Source organism: Tyto alba, unplaced genomic scaffold (genome assembly GCF_018691265.1).
Source record: "Tyto alba isolate M040663 unplaced genomic scaffold, T.alba_DEE_v4.0 Super-Scaffold_14, whole genome shotgun sequence".
Lineage (NCBI taxonomy): Eukaryota > Metazoa > Chordata > Aves > Strigiformes > Tytonidae > Tyto > Tyto alba.
In genome coordinates, this window is record NW_024881276.1 from 49,755,692 (window position 1) to 49,776,285 (window position 20,594).

General features: G+C 36.3%; 1 protein-coding gene across 2 annotated transcripts in view; it reads left to right on the forward strand.

Moving 5' to 3' along the window:
* Nucleotides 1-20,594, forward strand: part of CBLB (Cbl proto-oncogene B) — a 127,964-nt gene that overhangs the window by 59,470 nt on the left and 47,900 nt on the right. For both annotated transcript variants that reach the window (XM_033005279.2, XM_033005280.2), the window contains exons 4-5: nucleotides 7,774-7,920; nucleotides 19,482-19,638. In XM_033005279.2, the coding sequence (XP_032861170.1) occupies nucleotides 7,774-7,920; nucleotides 19,482-19,638 (304 nt within the window). The remainder of the gene's footprint in view (nucleotides 1-7,773; nucleotides 7,921-19,481; nucleotides 19,639-20,594) is intronic.

A 20,594-nucleotide genomic window follows, 5' to 3' on the forward strand; every position in this document is an offset into this window, starting at 1 on the left:
CTCAGAACCACTGGGTTTCCGGGTGCTGTGTGACAGCAACCTAGATGAAGCACAACACATAACTAAACCACTTTGCTCATGCTAAATTGCTGTCAAGCAGACAAAACACTGAGTCACATCAGTACCTCCTTGTGCCATTCCTGGACTTTGGGCTGCTGCAGTTGGCAGTGGCAGGATTTGTGCCAGACTCAGCCTTGTATCCCTTCCAGAGTGACTCGAGTTGCTCCATACACAGAAGTGTCCCTTTTTGCATGCAGCTTTGCTTGGCCTAGCACAGATGTACTTTATCCATGGCATGGATAATCTCCAAACCAAGTAATCCTCACAAGAATTATGAGGGTGATGATTATATGGGGAAATGTTAAGACCTGCTGATGCTATCAATTATAATTCTAGTACATGGATAATATGCAGTATAGTAGTGACCTCACTTTGCAGTGAAATTCAAGGTGTTAACTGTGCTAATCAGGTGCTAAAAAACTACACCTCTGCCGTTAACAGACTGCTTTTTTTGGCCAAGTGTTCTTTTGAACATTCTTTCCACTTGAAGAAAGCTTTGGAAGGTGGTGAAGGCATGCTAATTGCTTCATCCTTGTTTCATATTAATTCACTCATGTTTTTTGAAAAGTTTTATGTATTTATGTATTCAGTGACTTAATTCAACTTTTCAGAAATGGGATTTACCCTTGATTCTGGGGATTTCTGTGACAACTTAAGTTTCATTTATAGATGGAGATATTTGTCTTTACACTTCACTCCGTGTTCAGTGAATAACACTGGATCTTGGTAGACAAAGACATGTACAGGAAGAGGATTGAAGGGAGCAGAAGAGTGCTAAATAACATGTTGATACTGATGAGTGGGGATCATAGTGCAGAAGCAACTGACTGTTAAAAAGTAGCAAATAAAACTAAACAAACAAATCTCCAGCTCTATTTTTTTAAATCTCTACACATACTAGATTAAGTATGCTAAATCATGTGTTTTGTAAGGATGATGTAGTATCTCAATTAAAAGTTTCGGTAGTAAAATCAATAAATCTGTTAGCTCTTAGTTTATGTTGCTACTTACGATGTCATAGGATTTGTGACAGTCCTTTACAAAACATTTATACTTGTAAATATTCAGATCAGTTTTATTCAGATTTCCTTCCATGAGTAGCATTCTCTAGAGGTTTTTTTGGTTACCTCTGTCCTTATGCATAAGTAAAGATAATAACGACGAGGAGAATGGTTAGATCTGTATCTTGTCAAAACACATTTTTTAATTTTTGACAACTTGCGTTCTGCTTTATGCAGACTGTATTTCCTTTGTTATGTTAATTCCTGCTAACACGGTGTTTTCATTTCATGGACATACTTGTTGCCTTATATACTTGAGTACTAGTGAGAAAAGAGATTAAACTGCTTTAGAGGAGTACCTTGAGATGTTCATCTGTGCTGGATAACTGTCCTATGGACAGAACTGGTAGTAAAATTTTCAAAATGTGGGCTGTAAAGCCCAGCTGATAAGTTATTCATGATCGCTGCTGTATGGAGTGTTTGTTTAGCAAAAAACAAATATAATCCTTGGATAGAACTTTGCTTAAGAGGTGTTGGTAGGCACAATGGCATGCCGGTTGATAAATGAAAGATCGGAGAGAACAGTGAGTAGACAGACTCATCAGTTTGCTAGAGAGTCTTAGATTTGGAGAAACCCTGGCCATCTTCATTCCTTTGTATTTTGTATTTCATTTTCTTTACGAAGGTATTGTATGTTATGTTCATTCTTTATTTTTGCGTAAATAGGGCAGAAAGTACCTACTGTAGAATCAACAACAGCTGATAAGCAATTTTGGAAAACAAAATGAAATTTTGAATCCTTCAAGCATTGCCTGCTTCCATTTGTATACTTTTCTGGTCTTTAAAATATAAGAATGAAAGGACTGCTGGTGAAAGTCTGTGTGTTAATGTAAAATGATTTTTAAACAAAAGAAAAGATGGAGGAAAATTCAAGGTGATACTGTGTTCAACATTGTTTTCCCAAACATTCTTCCCCAAATCTTACCCAAAGCCTGCCGTTTTTTCCTTTTGGTACCCATTGTGAACAGCACAGTTGCAGTAGACTTACACAGTAACTCCTTGTGTCTGTCAGAAAGAGGCTGATGAAGAGACATTCAAGGAAGGGTACTGCTTTTCCTATTCATGATAAGCTCAACTCCTCCATGATTCAAAGAAAAAGTAGTTGTTGCCTCCAGCTAGTTTCTTACAATTTTATGCTTGTTTTTAATGTTTAGCATATGATGAATTTAATTCTTGGCTGAACCTCACCATATTTAAGGCAGTCACTTTTTTTTTCCCTAGTCTTACAGATCAGGAATACTAAAGCACAACAAAATTAAGTTATTTGTCTGTGTTCCTTCCATGAGTCAGCAGCACAAATAGGAAACAGAGCTCGTGCTTACTCTTAGTCTCAGGAATATTTCAGCCCAAGAATAGGCCTGTATACTTCGTTCCCTGAACAATATCCTGTCCTTATATAGGTTTTAAAAATAATTATTGCACAAATCCAGAGTTTTGCTGATTGCCAAATATGATGGCAGACAGGTTTTTTTCTCCGCAGGCATGTTGACAGGAACCTTTGGTTTCCTTTACTTCCTCTGAAGTGTTAAGGAGAGCTCTATTGTTAACACTATCTGACTGTATTCTGTAGGAGTAGTCTTCTAAAACATTAGTGTTGGGTATTTTAGTTTGTTGGGGGGTTCTTTTGTTGTTGTTTGTTTTTGTGTGGTTGGTTTGGTTTGTTTGTTTTGTTGTTGTTTGGTTTTGTTTTTTTTTCTTCCTATGTTTACTGTCTGTGAAAGCGGATGTTCTGGGAGAGGAAGGGGGATAAATGAGTCAGGGTTATACTGGATTATCAAGACTGATCTGCTAGCAGTGTATATCATTTTGAGTCATGTTCCTGTGCCTTTTGGAGATCTTCAGAAATTCATATGTTTCTTCAGAAATATTGGTGGGGTTTTTTTGTGATTTGTTCTGAATTTAGTGCAGTCCTGTCTGTGTCACTTGTCAGTAGTTAATGGCAGAAGTATAATCTGTCAAGGGGCTTTGTGGGCGTATATGATTTTCCTTGTGGTGGTAAAATACAAATGAGAAATAATTTGCAAAGGGCTTCTTTCACAGAATAGAAGCCCAGGGCGCAAAACGTAAATGTTGAACTCTGAGAGCAAAGTTGGGTCTCCACTTCCCTCTATTGTACTTGAATCACAAGTGTCTGTTCTGTCCCTTCGAATTAATAACATGTATTTTGTAGGATCTCTGTGTTATACTGCAACTCAAGCATATGGATCAGAAATCTGTTTTGAATATAACTAATTATGTGAAGTGAGCTTTGTACATATGCTTTGGATTTAGAAGCTTTAATATTTGGGGGGATGGATTTTTAAAAGTTAAATAATTCACCTTATAAAGGCGTCTCATACTTTCTTTTATCTTGGTTCATAAGCAGTTATGATTTGCAGTTTTGCCAGCTACCAGAGCTGTCTTTGTACAATTATTCTAAATAAGAATTATATGGGAATTATCTGTTGTTTAGTAATAGTGTGGTATACTTTGTGTTAGATCTATCTGGATCTATCTAGATCTATCTATTCTTAGCTGCCAAATAGACTTTTTTTTTCTGTGCTAGGGGATTGAGTTATATGAGTTTGGAAAGTTTATATATTGTTTTTTGCAGGAGATTGTTGTTTAACAAAGTATAGCTGTGTGGATGCAGAAAGATTAAACACTTACTATATGCAATGAAGAAGGGAACTCAGCAGTAACCTAATTTTTAGAATGATATAACTGCCAAGATATACAGTCAGACTTCTTTTCTACACTTTTTTTCTAGAAATACATATAGTTGTAAAATAAAAATAATGGCTTTTCATGTGAGTAGCAATATACAAGCATGAAAGTAGAAATGACATACACATACAGTAAGTAAGCAGGTTTATGCATTTTCAAGCTGTTGCATGAGGTATAAGTGAGTATCACTAAAATGACTTTGTCTTCATTATCGTCTGTGAAACCCACTAATTATGAAGGATCAGGTCACAGATATATGCTTTGCTTTGTATATTTAGGTATATGCTGATTCTGCCAGGTGTGTTTGCAGCTCTTGGAGTATTTTGCTCCATTCATCTGCATGGGCAGGCAGTAAATGCAGGACACAGGTGTTCCTCCCACCTCATCAATCAGGCCAGTGGCAGAAAGGAAGTGACACTGTCTGTCTAATTGCCTAGCCAGTTCTGTCTGCTAGACCATATTGCCTTCCAAAAAGTAAAATTAGCTTTCATACAGTGATTACAGACTTGACAAAGCCGAAACTTACCTGTGTTATAGCATGCTGGTCACGCTTCACTTCTCTGTTTAATAGATCTAGGAGGGTAGGACTTTTTCAGACCTTCTACTACTAGTTGCTGATGCTCTGGTTATGGCTGGGATGTTGTAATATTTCCATTATTAAGCCCTGTTTTCAAATTACATATGACCGGGTATTTGAAAAGTCCTTCAGTTATGAAATCTTTGCAGTATTCTCTAGCCTGACCCACCCTGCCCTCCCACACCCCCCCCACCCTCCCGAGTTGAAGAGATTATTGATTCAGAATATAGTCATTTACTGAAAAGTGAACAAACTCACAATTCCTGTGTTCAGGCTTTACTGTCTGTAAGTTAGAAAACTTGCTGATGAGGCATAACTCCAAAAGACTGATTATTTTTGAGATCAAGAAAATGTATCTTTCTTTTGATTAACCTAAAGTTGGTTACTGATTCAATAGAGGTTTGCAAGTTTATACTAAATGACAATTGAATTTTTAATTTTTATATTTTAGGTGTTCTGGGGTTGGTTCAAACCTGGTTGGTTCTTCAGTAAATCTGTCATGTACAAGAATGTCTGGCAAAAAATAATAGATTATGACTGAAAAGCCAGTACTTCAGAAATTAAATTCTACAAGGTGTATGGCATCAGTTTGAGTTGGCAAGAGGAAGTTAGCAGAAGCTAAGCATGGATCATAGGAAAAGCATCAAGTAATAGGTGTTGAGTATGTTGCAAATAGTATGGAAGAGAGCTACACTATGCATTACATAAAACACAATTGATATAGCATCATTTATTGTTAAAATATTCTTAGATCTTACCACAGTAGCTATTATACTGTGGAGAATGATCATCTCCAATTTGATATAGAGAGGCAGTGGTGTTTGATTTCTGAAAGATAAGGTTTTTCTCATCAAAATAAAATGTGCAGTGAAATGCACAGGTAGGGAGAATCACTGGCCCACCTTGATGACATCATCTCTGCACCTTGTATAATTCTTGAAAACTATTTCTGAAATCATGGAGCTTTGTATCTCTGTCTCAGTAAGTTACTGAGATCTGTTATCACTTAAGCATATCTAAGCAAAAATGGTGCAATATGTGTTTTAGAATTCTAAAGAAAGAGATATATAAGTGAAAAGTTAAGACATGATTTATCATGATTATTTGATACCAAAGAAGGACTAGAGATAATAATCGGGTACAGCAAGAATCAAAATTAGGAGGAAACACAGCTACCATATATATAAATGATCAAGAATTTTCCATTTTCTGCTGCAGATAAGGTTCCAGTTGTTTTCAAATTTCAGCTTTCAGATAAAAAGAAGGTATCTTGGTTTGATATTAAAACATTTGTTCTTGTTTATACAAATACAAACAAAAATTAATTTGACTCTGTTTTAACCAACTTGTATAGTGAAACAAAAGTGTGTTGGTGCACTGAGTGGTGCTGTTCAAAGAGGAAAGGAACAGGCTTTGTGATTCAGGTACAGCCATTTGGATGCATGTCTATACTGTGCATTTGCTGTCCAGTTCCTACCAGTTGCCGGTTCAGGTCACATCCTGGGCAGCTATAGCTAATGGGTTCAAACCTCATGAATCCCACAAGCTCACTAGATAAATTTGTACCCGAAAAGGACCCCTGCAGCACAGTGCATTGCTCTAGTGTAGACAGATGTGTGGTGTATCAGGCAAGGGAGAGCCCTGTTCAAACTTGCATCGAATCATGTTGCCATCTGTCCTGAGTACAGAACGCTTCTTGCTTAATCTTGGGTCTAGGGCAAGCTGAGGAAGCCACATTAAAATAGCTGTTGCTTGCTCTCTGCATCAGGCTCGGGTACTGAGGAGTAAAATAATAAAGAACACATGTGTGTAATTAAAGTACAAAGGAAGTAGAAAGGGGAATAGTGAGGAACAAATCCAGAAAATACAGAACAGTTGGGCGTCATAATTATAGACATTTGATTATACTGGAGGAGTTAAAGGACTGTGAAACGATTAGCCCCACGAGGGGAGAGGCAGTGTATTCATCAGAGATTGGTTTGTTTGTTTCAAGTTACTTACGTTTGCAAAGTAACTATCATAGTTTTCCTGGTGGCAAAACCTTTAGTAAAATCTGCAACACAGCTTCCACAGGAATCTCTATTATAATTTGTTCACAAATTTAATTGAAATAAGTACTGTTTCAGTACTAAGTTAAGTGTTCTTTTAGGAAGACCCCAGGAAATCTGTTCGAGATTTTGAACATTCTGAAAGCTGTTTGGTATGCATGTGTAAAAATCTGTCTTAATCTTCATGTAGCTAGGGACTTATGAATAAGTTTTAATTTATTTAAAATACTGTCTATAAGCAGTTATAAATTACATGACTGATAAACATTTTATTATGTTTTTTCATTAAACTGAGGCACTATTAAGTAGTACCTGAGATTGTGAAAGGTGACTAGTCTTGACACAGGACACTTCTAACTCATTAAAGTACTTAATTAAAATACATAAGAATATGAATTCTTCATCAGAAATGGGTCAATCTCCTGCCTGGTCTCTATTTCATATATCAGGTGGGAAAGTACCCTTTTTTTACTACAAGCATCCTCTAAGAAATCTCTCATAAAGATCGCTTCACCCTTCTCTCTCTCTCTTTCTCTACCATCTCCCACAGATTTTTCTATACAAAGGGATTATTTGCATTTAAGGATGCTATGTTCTTTGCACAATACTAAATGGGATTTCTGTGTTAATGACAAAGTAATTTTTGATTAACTGATAAAAGTCTGGAAAGCTTATGGAAGTGAGCTGATAGCACAGAAGCTTTATTTTTGTTTCTAATATGTCACTGAAAACTAAAAGAAAGTTTTAACTAAAGAGAAGGCATTAAAAAAGAGAACAGGAATTAGCTGCAGTAAGGGAAAGCTGGAGAGAATAAAAAAAACCAAAATTGTCATAGGAAAAAAGAGTTAACCTCGTATTGTACTGTGTTTATATTTCTAGAAAACTGGACTGAAATAGGTTTGTCACACATAAAACTATATTTTGAGTTTTTTGGTGTTTTTTTTTTTAATATATATTAGCTGTCTAATTAGTATAAATTATTATAAATTCCTGCTTTGGCAATGATTAAATGAAATAGAATTGCACTAGCTTAATCTTTATGGGGATCAGAAATGTGTCTGGAATGTGTAGTTGAGAACTCAAATCTGTTGCTGAACCAATACTTAGTGATAAATACATCCTCAAATGAATGGAAACACAAACTTCTGATTTGTGTCTGTTTTCAGTTGAAATCTCAGTGTTTTTCTTGTCACACAGTGATTATTACACTAATGTGCAGGATATATGAGATAACGAAGGATTGATTCAATTCATTAAATTTTAAGGATCTGATGATGTTTTGTTTTGTTTTTTTTTCTTTTCTTTCCTGTTATATCTGCAGGAGAAACCTAACAAAGCTGTCCCTCATCTTCAGCCACATGCTAGCAGAAATCAAGGCTATTTTTCCAAATGGCCAATTCCAGGGTGATAACTTTCGTATCACCAAAGCTGATGCTGCAGATTTCTGGAGAAAATTCTTTGGAGATAAGTAAGTATTAACATTTTGCAAAATCCTTAATTCTTTTTAATCATAAGCCTGAAAATAATGATATTTTCAAAAATCTAAATAATGTCTCAAAGTATGTGGGTGGGCATTTTAAAGGTAATTTCTTGTCCAAGTCTTTAAATTGGATGAAATAGGTAAACTCATTAATAACATTTTTTTTTTTTTTTCAACGTTGTAGTTCTCTCAAATGATGAGTAAAAATGTGTGGGTAGTTCTGCCAAGGGCACATACACTTAATCATAAATTAGACTGTATTGCTTGAAGTTTATTGGTTCCATTCTAGGGTGAATATAGTACACTGTTTTTAGAATGTACACAGCAAATCATGTCCTTTCGTATTATGTATATATTCTACAAATGGTAACTCTGAAGTCTGAATTAGGAACTTGATATTGATTTCATGGACAGTATGTTTTCTTATACCATTTTTAACTTTCTGACTAATACAATATTTAGTGTTTTTTGAGCAACTGAAGTAATATTTTTATCTCTTATTATTGAAACTTTTTTTTCTACAACCGTACTGCCTGTAATGTACTCACAGGGGACTAATGTTTTATTATTTTTTAAGTGCTGTTACAGAAAGGGATAGAATAACTGGAAATATGTCAGAAGTTTTAATCAGAAGCAGGTTTTGATGAAACTTACTGTTCAAGAATGGGTCATAAAATGGGTGCTAAGTGTGACTTGTAGATATGTGATTAAATCCTTATAGCAAATGCAATATTGAAAATGTAAAAGTAGGCAGGTGTGGGTGTGAGGGTTTATTTGGGAAACAGTTTTGTTTATGATAAAGAAGGAGGCTAATAGAAGATGCATAGCTTCACTTTCTCATATTGAATGTTTATTAGTGTAACAGTGACATAAGAGGGAGAATGCAAGAGGTTTGTATATTTTACAGTATAATGGAGCAGTCATTATGGTCATCAAGTCTGATATCTTGGACAGTGTAGGCCATAGAAGGTCACAGAACAAATCCTGCAACAATCTGTTACATTTTCTGAGCAAGAGCAGCTCTTTTAAATAAGTATTTCATTCTTTATTTAGAATACCAGTGTAGTAGGTTGACACTTTTGCAAATTAATTTTGTTCAGTGTGATTTTACAGCGGTATCACTTCCTTTTTTTGCTCATCTAAACACACCTACTGCTAGCTTCCTGCTTTCTGGTTTCATTATAGTGTTATCTGGTAACTTCAGTCTTCTAACAAATACCTTTTACATGTAGATAACGTTAGAGTGTGATCAAATTGCTGTATCAGTCTTCTTTTTGTTAGAGGAAAGAAATCTGACCATGTTTTGTGTTACCTATTTTAATGTGAAGATGATATTCAAACTACCTACAAAAGTTGAGATAAAGTTATCTGAAGGATTAATTTATATGACATGTAGGGGTCTCTATCAGCTGAGGTTTTTAAAAAATGTGAGTCAAAAAAAGGAAAGTGGGAGCTTTCAAAAAATGACTAATGATCATATTTGCTCAGTGTTTCTGTTTTATCTTCCTTTCTCCCCTTTGCTTAACAACTTTCAGAATGTAAATCTCCTCATGGTCGTCTTTTCCTGTTCAGTTCTGTCCTTGAATGACCTTGACCAGCTGTCTTGATCACAAATTACATTTCTGCCATTGAGATTTACAGATCTCATCTCCTGCAAGCTGCTGTTTCTTTCTATCATTTCATCTTAACCAGTTTCATCAGCTTCCCCGTTCACTATCATGTTCCTCTTCGTATTTCTCTACTAACTTGTGCTTTCTGTGTGAGATTCAATTGCTTCCCTTCAAGTTTCCTTCCAGTGGTTCTGCCAGTATCCTTTGGGAGATGGCACAGTACAGTGCTACTTGAGTTATCAGGCAGTATCATACTGTAACATATTAATGAGTGTTTATCAGAATGTGGTTGGCAATAAGAATTTTTCAGCTGCATTGCTCCATTTGAATGACTCAGCTCTATCCTTGTCTTCCTCTTGTTCATTCTTGACTCTCATCTTTCCTGATTCAACCCCGGGAGCGCTTCTTTCTAATCCTTTTCGGTGCCCCAGAGCTCTTGCTTTTTATGCTTTGTTTTTTTCCTACTTAAGTAGATTTCTTCATAAAATGAAACTTTAAATATTAGCTCTCAGTACTAACCCTTTGATCTCTTCCCCTCCCCTGTATGTACTTTGATAGGGGGTTATTTGGGGCATTTTTGGGGTTTTGTTTGTCTTGTGTTGTTTTTTTTTTTTTTTTTTTTTCTTTTAGTGTAATTTTTTTTATTTTTTTTTTATAATTCATTTTGGTTAAAGCATCCATGCACCAAAAAAGCCTAGGAATCAAGTCAGTTTTGGGATGTCCTGCTAATTACATATGTAAACTTGATCATCTAGTATAGCCTAGAAGTTTTTTTGAGTTCTGTATTATCAGGTGCTTTACTTACAAACTAGGTAAATAACCACTGTTATGAGTATTCCCAGCTCTTTTCTAATAAACTGAAGCTATTTTAGTTCTCTGTTTTCTAAGCAGTGAACAGTTGATCTGTGCTTGGCAGCCTTGCCATTATTTCAGATTTAGTTAATTGTGCTTAAGTAACTGTAAAACATGTAGCAACATGTATGTCAAGTAAGCAGATGGGGAAAAGATTTATTTGGCATTATGTCTAATCTCTTCATTAAACAAAATACCTGAAGCTTTTAAAACATTATTTTTTATTCGATTTAGAAATATATGGCAGGTGTGCCTGTGAGCCATATCTTTTACAATGGGCCTGTTATGACAAATTAGTTCTCAAATATGCTAGTATCACTTCCCTAGAAGCAGAGCCTACCCAAAGGTTTTGGGTGTTGCAAACAACTGATAAAATCTGTTGCTAACCTGATCACCTAAAGATAGGCCCCTAGGACTATCTGAAACGTCCAGCTCTGGTTAGGTACACAGTGCAATGAAGGAGCTTAGGAAGGAACTATATTTTATGTTTCCTGGCTGCATCTCTATTTTACAGGGCAGGCCTGGGCTCCTCACCGGCTTGCAGAAAGCAGCCATTACTTTGAGGTCACTAAGTAATGCTGCTCAAGATTAGAGTGTTAAAAAAAAAAAGTAAATTGTGCCGGATCTTGTCTTCTGATGGGTAAACTGTAGCACAAGAAAGAATTCTGATGCATTTATTGATCTGATTGGAAGGAGGGAATTGGAACTATTAGATTAATTTATGATTATTTTCAGGATAATATTACCATAAATATAATCTTCCTGTTTCTAAACATAATGAATTGGAAGCTTTCATATTAATCCATTTTCTGCCTTAGTTTCTTTCTGAAATGCTGTATTTTTTTCTTTTTATGTACAATATTTTAAATAACAAGGAGATCAATGCCATTTACGTTTTTGAGTCGACTCTTTGACTTTCAGTTTTTGAAAATGTGACCTACACTTCCATTTACAGGAAGCAGTATATTATAGTTTGCTGAGGAATAAAGTTCAAAAGATATCAAGAGTCTAGTTTGTAGTTAAAAAAAAAACAAAACAAAAAACAAAAAAAAAACCACCAAACTTTATCAGATTTCTTTCACTGCTCTTCCCCAGTGAATGGGGAACTTCTAACTGTGTTGGTTACATTTCACTGCCTGAACACTTACTTTGCTGCAAAACTGATAGCTGTAACTAAGTTCATCCTGTTACTAATAGGTATCATAGGATGCAGTCATTCTTTTTCTGATTAAAGCTAGTCAGGTGTACATTCACATGACTTCAAACTCATTAACAAAATAAATGACTAGGCTAACTGATTCAAGTCTTTGATCACACATCTAGCTGCTCTTTGAATTTCTGTAGAAAACACAGAAGTAGAACTCAGCAAGCAATTTGAATAGCTCCATCAGAGCCATGTACTGGGATAACTTCGTACACTCTTGGCCTTCAGATTCCTCTGCAACTTTTGCATTTTGGTACACCTCTACAAAGCTTCTAGATAATGGCAGTAGCTAGAGAAGCTTGGATGGGAGAGAATGCTGTGGTGCTTGTGAGAGCAACAGATACATCAATAATGGCAGTCACCAGCCCTCACATAGGCAGAGAGTGTAAAAGGAGTAAATAGTCAGAGCCTTTACAATTGTGAGGTTTTCCAGTATCTCATGTTTCAGAGGAGAAGGGAAAGCCTTGGAAGTGGTATGATGTTTGGAAAGGATCTGGAGAGACTAATACGGGGTTTAGGGAATGTACAGGGAGGATTGATAAATCAAGTTGGAAGATAATGAGATTTTGATTATCTGGGTGGAAGGAGAATGTGGACAATAGCAGTAGGATGAAGGAAGAAATAGAGGAATTGATTTCTCTGCAAGGGCAAAGTAAAATGTGTCCAAATTAGGGGGTAGGTGAGGAGGTCAGCAGTGTCAGAAGGCCCAGGATGGTTTTGGTGTATTGACTTTGTCAAGGAAGCTGACAGAGAAGAGCTATCAGGGAGATGAGGGAAGAGAGAATTTTGGATTTGCTTTGTGAAAACAAAGATCAGGAACGAGTGAGAACTTTCCAAAGACTGACTGACTGGAGACGGCTGAGAAATGGAACATATTCACAGGCTATTAGGAGGAAGAGAGCCTCTTAGAGAAAATAAAGGAGATGGTTGAAAAAGAACTAAGGAATAATTGACACCATGGTCAAGGTCGAGATTTTAGGTTAAGATTTATACCAAGAAAGAGCTTGATAATGTCAAAAGCAGGAAAGCAATGAAATTGAGGAGGTGTGGTTTTTGAATTTGTACTGATTACTAGAATGCAATTACTGGAGCAAGTGGTTTTAGTGGAGTGAATCTTCACCCATGGTTTACCATTATAGTTGCACTGAAGCAAATGATGGTTAAATGTACAGCTAAACAGTAATGTTAAATGGAACTGTGAAATTGTAAGGCATGTAATCAGCAGTTACATTTGTTTACAGATACTTTAGTAAGCCCCAGTGAGTTGTAAATATGCATATAAAACGTAATGTGATAGTTTCTTCATTATCAGCATTTTATCACTGTATAGTGCTTGATGTTAATTTCCCCTGGTTCCTTGCTCATTTTAATAGCGCCTTATGTCTTTTGCTGGTTTTCTGTTCTGAGCAAAAAGGTGCAAAATACCAGTGGGGCTGATCCTGAACTGAGAAGGAGAGTGGGTGAGATGACGTAACAGATCTTTCCAGCCTCCAAATTTGAAAGCTGCAGTGAAGTCATGCACAGCTTTGTAACTATTGAAATTTGTGATTTGTGGCTGTCTTCATGTTGCAGAATGAATCAGCAACGAAAAGTCAATGTTCTTAGATTTCCAATTCTCCATAGTTCTGCCATTTATTTTAACTTTTAAAGTTTTACTCTTCATTGTGAAACCTTAAAAAATTGAAAGCATTTCTGTTTATTGCCATATAAATTTATTTGCCCCAACCTTTTAGTTTCTTTCACTGCTAGGGTCAAACACATTACTATTTTAATGCTCTGATACTTTTTTTTTTCCTCCAACTGAGGCCTAAAATGTGTTTATTTTTTATTGGAATTTAGGAAAAAATGTGGCTATTGATTTCTCAGTAGCAGTTAAACAGTGTATTTCAGATTGATATTCTAGATTTTGAATAGTTGTGGTTCTGCTGTGGTCAGCTCTTTTTGGCTTGGGATAGAACAGACATAGCCTCTATGGCTTGGGTTCAGAGAGGCAGCAGTAAAACAGGCAGACCACAATGCATGACAACTTGACAGCATTTAGCTGTTGGAAGGCGAGACCTCAAATAAGCTAGGTTTTAACACCTTGTTGATCCTCTTAATTTATTACTTGATTTCCAGTTAATGCTGCAGATAGTGCACAAGAGCCCTGAACACTGTAAAAATATGGACTGAAGAGGTGGTCCTGGCCCAGAGTGCTTCAAAACTGAGTATGAACTAAAGTGTAAAGGGAAACCAAAGATAGAGATGAAAGAGTGAAGAGGCAGTGATCCCAGTGCCATAGCCTTCATCACCATCAACAAAGGTGTTTTGTCAATAAAACTTTTTAAAAAGAAGGAATTAAACAGGGAATGGGGCTTTTAAAGGACAGATCTTCCTTCGGATGATCAGTAGCATGGGAAATAGGCTTATTGGTACCCTTATCTAAAAACCTGAGGTAGAGGCAGAAGGTACCATTCCCTGGGTGCTAGTGAGACCTAAATCTTGCCAAATATTTGCCATACAAATGCGAGATAAACAAGTTTGAACAAGAAGACATAACATTATAGAGAAGAGCTACTCAATGGAAAATTGGAAGATGTGATTAAAAAACAGGAAAGGACAACGGTTTTCACAGCTGTTCTGTGTAAAATTGCATGTGCAAAGGGTAGCGAAAAGAAAGTTGTAATAGTTGGCACACAAGGTTATGAGACAGGAGAATAGATTATTGATGGATAGGCAGGAGAGGCAGTATTTTAAGTATAAAAGGATGTGCAGAAGCACGGGCATGCTTTGGATTTGTGGTTAGAGATCAGACTTGGAAATATATAGATAAGTGTATCCCTTTGGGGACACTTCAGGAAATGTCGACTTCCTGCGTCCCTTATGGAAGTACTAACTAGCTGTCTCTCCAGCAACATCCAGTTATGTGGCTTTGGAAGTCGATGTTTTTGGTGGTTTATTTTCCCCATTTCATAAGGCTTATTTTCTCTCTTTTACCTTCTCTTTTCTCATGTTAGATTAATCTATATTGCTTCTGTATTATGTGACTGTTCAACAATTATACTGGCATGATATGGCAGAATTCCTTTTTTCTCTTAGAACTGAAGTTCTCAAGCCTTCTGTGTGTCAGTTGTTTCCTTTGCAGTTCAGCAGCAATGAAAACATATGGCCTCTCACTTAAAACTGAAGCAGCAGTCTTAAGAAAATGCTCTGTTCAGTGATGATAAACCAAAATCCACATTGCTCACTGCAGACTTGCAAAGAATGTTGTTTCTATCTGGGTCAGTATTTGCTTGAATGTTTTTGTGTTTGCTTTGGATGCAGTAATGCCCTTTTCATGTTATGTTTTCTGGCAACATTTAAGAAAGTCTCTTGCAGACAAAAATGTTCACTCTGTGTGTAAGTTACGCAGGTAGGTGTTTACCTTCCTAGACACACTTGTGGTCTGCTCCGGTTCAGATGGGAGCACTGTCACTTGGCATTCCATAGCTGCATCTCTGCAGTTCTACTGAAGTGCTGTACTCTGCAAGCTCAGAAAATACTTGCTTCCTCTCCAGGTTTATTTTAATGCCTTTTGCTGCTTAATAATGCAGCAACGTTCAGGGAGCTCAGGAAAATCCTATGTATACATGATCAGGGAAAGGAGGGAAGGGAGAACCTAAATTCCGGTGCTAAATTGCTTGAAAATTACATGCTTGGACATTAATTTTTCTCTTTTAGGCATATGCAAATTGTGTGGGTAGTGTTTAAAACACTGCATTTGAGATGATAGAGAGACACTTCCCTTTAACGTGTCAGTAATAGTAAATGGATACCATCCTATATGAAAATATTTTTAAAAAGCTTATACTTCAATCAGAACAATTTTTAAAATCATTCTTCAAATACACTTACTAATTTTACTATTGCAAAACAACTGTGGAGTAGTGTCATTTTGAGAGGCTTGGGGAAGGATTGGCTTAATTTAGGGTTTTTGACAGCACTCTTAAATAACACAACAACCCCAAGGTAAATGCCAAGATATGGATAGTTAGTTTTGTTGATTTGAGGATAGATGTGTGCAGAAAGCCTCTTTAGGGAAAAATACTCAAGAGCATTTGTTTTATTTTGTGTTTTCTTTCCTTAAATTGATATGGGCTTGCTTCTGCTCTAATGATGAGGAAAGGCATTACAAAGACACTGTATGGATTAATAATCCCCTAGAAGTTTGGCAGATAGAGGTGAGGTTTTCCTTGTAAAAGGTCTTCCATAACCTTCTTCTGCTGTATAAGGTGTGTATTTCAGCTTCCTTAATATTTTTGCTTCCTTCTAAAATTGTCTCTCTGAAGATTTTGAACTAATTGAAGTTTGTAATAGTTAGATGTAGCACAATAACAGTATGTACATGTAATGTAGTCAGATATTTTTGTATTACTTCCCTGTCCTGTTTTTTTCCCAAATTATATTATGAAAAGAGAAACTGTTACCAAAGCCCTGGGTGTATCTGTTCATAACGTGTGCATGTGTAGTAGGGCTCTTAACTTTGGGCATCAAACATTTGAGGGAAGTACAGTCGCTATGTAGTACCGTCCTCTCATGTGAGATACTCTCCAGAATATGGTCTCAGCTGCTCTACTGCAAGGGATAGCTTACGTAACTACGATTAAATACCTGAAATACTGAGACACTGCACTTCCTCAACCTAATTCTATAGAGAACTAATGTTACCGGGATGTCAAATCGCATCTTTCTGATGAACCGTAGCAGAGCTGACTAACTCATCTCCTCCTAGACGAGCTTCCACAGGTCAGTCTAATAGCATGAGGCATGTGCAGAGTAGCTGCCAGCCTCTAGTGCAGGGTATCATTAGGGCATGGTGCAACAAATATTACAAGGACAAAGATCACTGAAAATATTTATAGGAGATAGTTTCTATGGTTCGGGAGCGGAATGCCGCAGGCAGTATTTCATTACAAACAGGATTCCATTTTTTCTTTCTAGAAAGGCAATTTTTTGTGTGTGTTTAAAAAGATAACTCTCTCTCTCTCTCTCTCTCTCTCTCTCTAATATATATATATATATATATATATATATAAAAGCATGCTATTAATGAGGATAGTACCGCTCTCAACCTTAGTTTGATTGGTCCTGTTACTGCCCTCCCCCCCCCACTGCCCCTGTCACCTCCCCAGACAAGTAAAATAACTTTAGATTTGAATAGTGAAAAGATGATTTCAAAGGCTATATATCCCCTAAGACACAAGAAAGCAACAGCAGTGAAATGTTAATTTGAAGAGAGACTCAACTTGCCAGCTGTCTCTGAAAACCTCTTTCCCCCGCTCATTGGTGTGGGAAGTGTGACCCCCTCCCAGATCTCTGCCGGAGGGGCCTGGGAGGTCACCGTGTGTCAGTGCTGGAGGAGAGGAGGGTCTTGCAGAATCCTTCACCTTGCGAAGACTCAATAACACCCTCAGCTTGTGTGTGTGCTGCCTGCAGGGTCTCAAAAGGGCACAGCAGTTTGTGTGCATAAACTAGGGAGAAATAATCCCTGGCTGGTGCTGTTTCCAAAGTATATAGGAATGATACCTGTATAGAAGGAGCTGCTGAGAAGTAGGATTTAACATGTTTCAACAACCACTTCTCACCTTTGAGAAAGCAGAAGATAAAAGACCTGTTCCACAAAACTGTAGAAGAAGACCTTCTGAATTTAGTGAATTTTAAATTGAGGCCACCACTTTTTTGGGCACTTGTTCTTGAAGTCCCATAAAATAGCTTTAGATACTATTTCATTAGATAATTACCCAATTCCCAACATCTGCTTTCTGTCTTAGTCAAAGCACTAGCCAACTGAGTTCCAAAAACATACTCTTCTGAAGATTTTTCTTTGTTTTCTCGTTGTTGGTGAGGTTTTGGGGATTCAGGGTGTTAGTGAATAGGTAGCGAAAGATCTGAATTAATTGCATCTAGTGAATGTGTTTTCATTAAACTGTCTCAGAAGGCATGAAAAAACAGTTCTTAAGTATGGCTATAATCTTTCCTGGTAGATTCTCTGTTGATTGTTATTTAAGAGTTACTGTTTTAACCCTTTAAAAAAAAAGACCAAAGCAACAAAACAAGTATACAAAAACCCCAAATAACCCTTATTCCACCCTCCCCCCCCCAAAAAAAACAAAAACAACCATCCAAACAAACAAAAAACAAAACCCAAAAATCTTTTTAACCCCATTTCAGCATGATACCAGTGCTGTAACCATTTAGGGTCATTTACAAAGAGAATCAGAAAACATTTCAGAGCCTCGGTTACAGGAACTAAATAAGCAGTAAGCACTTGAACTAAGACAACTTCAACACCACAAAAGCACTGATGTTTTCCAAGTTTGTTCTCTGAACTCAGTGCAACATTTCATTCTCTCTTTACCATAATCAAAATTTGATGTGCATTCTTTCTTAAATGGCATCTGATGTGGTATCTCTCTTCAGCTCTTTGTGGTTTCCTGTTTTTTATACACAGATGAAAGTATCTGCTGAGATCTATTAAACTTCACATTTTATCATTTATGACTTTCTCGATATAAGCCTCCAAGTAACAAGTAGGTTTCTTTGCACTTAAAAATGTAGTGAATGCCTGATGTGGTAGAAATACAGTAGTGTGTCTTTAGTGTTGTACTTCAAATTACTACTTTTTTTAATGTAGGTTAACTGCATAATATTTATTATGCAGACTAACTTTATGCAGTTGAGCTTTTTTTTTCCCCCCACACAGTACTGTACTACCAAGTAATATACATTTCCACGTAAGAAAACAGTTAGACAAAATATTTTGGCTCTTAAAAAATAGGGCAATATGAACCGATAAAAATTGCAAGAAATATTTATTTGTGAGGCCTGTGTCTGTTGTAATTTTAGCAGTTATTAACAAAATATTACTATGAATGTGTGAGATCTTGTTAAGTTCTGAAAATAGTTATATATTGGTTAATGGGTTTGTTGGTTACATTTTGGTTAATGAAAATGTTTTAAAAATATCATATAATCTGCTCTCAACGTGAGGCAGAACTTACTATAAGAGGTGCTATGGCTTGGCAAAATCTGGATTTGACCCTAATGATATGAGCAGAAGAATTGCTATTCAATGATTTCTCATAGTTTCGAGAGTGATAAAATGGAGCACTTTGAAGTGATCAGCCTCATGTCAGATTCCAATTACAAGCCCTTGGCTGGCAAAATAACTAATCTGCATTATCTCTGACTATGCAAATAGATACTGAATTTGACAGATCACTGTTTTGTCTTACAGGGGCTAATTTTAATTTCCTTCTGTTGTAATTTTTCACCTTTTCCCACATTCACTACTGTCTGAAAACACTCCCTATCCTGCAGGAATGCGTGAAGGTGAAGATCTGAGATTATATCTTCTAATATTCATGTAACTGTCATGGGCCATGACAGGCCTCGGACCAGTATCGGTGGTGTCTGGTTGATTGCTGTCATGTTACCTGACCAGTGTTTATGAGCTATAGCTATAAAAAATGTCATCACATTAGATACTAAATTGATGCTTATCATTCTGAGAAGAGAGGGTGAGAAGAAAGGAGTTCTTCACTAAGCACAGAGCTCTTGTCCTTTACGCTGTCTTCGAGAGGGTGTGGGGTTGGTTGCTGCACCTGCTTGGTAGGACACTTCAGTTTCTGCAGTGCTTTTGTTGCTCTCCTAAGGAAGCTTGAATATTTATCATTGTAAAAACAAATTTTGACTGTATTTAAAGGAAGGTAAACTGTTCATTCATTTGCTTATGTTGTTTTCAGAAAACTTTTTTTTTTTCCCTATAGAGAAACCAAATCAATGTTCCATTTCTTTTAAAAGTCCACTTCTGATGTCTTAAATATGTGGGTTTATTAAATTTATTATTTCCAACCCTCTCACAGAACTATAGTGCCATGGAAAGTGTTCAGACAGTGCCTTCATGAAGTTCACCAGATAAGCTCTGGTTTGGAAGCAATGGCTCTTAAATCTACTATTGATTTGACCTGCAATGACTACATTTCAATTTTTGAATTTGATATCTTCACTAGATTATTTCAGGTAAGATTTGAAAATTTTAGATACTTTTACAAATTTGAGAAGCTTAGTGTCCTGAGGCAAGTACCTGTAGGTCAAGGAAGTGGGTTTTTTTGGAAAAACTGAAATAACTGAAACACTAGAATTCAGAAATAAATTTTAGTCCTTCACAGATGTTTGGGGCATCAACACCTACATCTGAAAAACTGAAAACATCCAGCAACACTTTCTTCATTTCTGTACATATTTAATATATTTGCAGTATCTTTGTGTTTGCTGCTTATTTTTCACTGTTCTTAAATGCATTCTAGAAATGTAGACCTCCGGGTACTTATCTGAGTTTAATTTGTGTTTTCACTGTGTTTTTATATCCACATATACTTAGATAAAGTGTTTCTACAAACATATAAGGAAAGTTGCATGTGACTTTTTTTTTTTAGGCTAAATGTAAGCATAACTCTTTATGAACGTATTTTTGCCATTAATGCTCTGCTGTTTATTTATTATAAGGGATTATCTTTGGGAATAGCATTAATTGTATTACTGTTAATAGGAAGTATTTATCTGAAATAAACCTGTTATGTGTTACATGCCTCTGTTAACCTTGTGTCCCTTCTACAGAACATACTTGAAGTATTTTAGTAAATATAGAAGGCTATGCTGGTTTGCATCCATATTAAGATGTATTGATTCTGAATTTGTCACTTCGGATATTTCTTTTATATATAGGAATCTTTGAGGTATAAACCATTTATTTGATCATTTAGTTTCTTTACCCCATACAGTGATAAATAGGTGCACAGCCTCAAATTGTGCCAGGGGAGGTTTGGATTGGATATATTAGGAAAAATATCTTCACTGAAAGGGTTGTCAAGCACTTCGGGACATGGGGGACGTGGCAGTGTTAGGTTAACAGTTGGACTCAGTGATCTTAAAGCTCTTTTCCAACCTAAATGATTTGATGATTCTGTGATGATTCT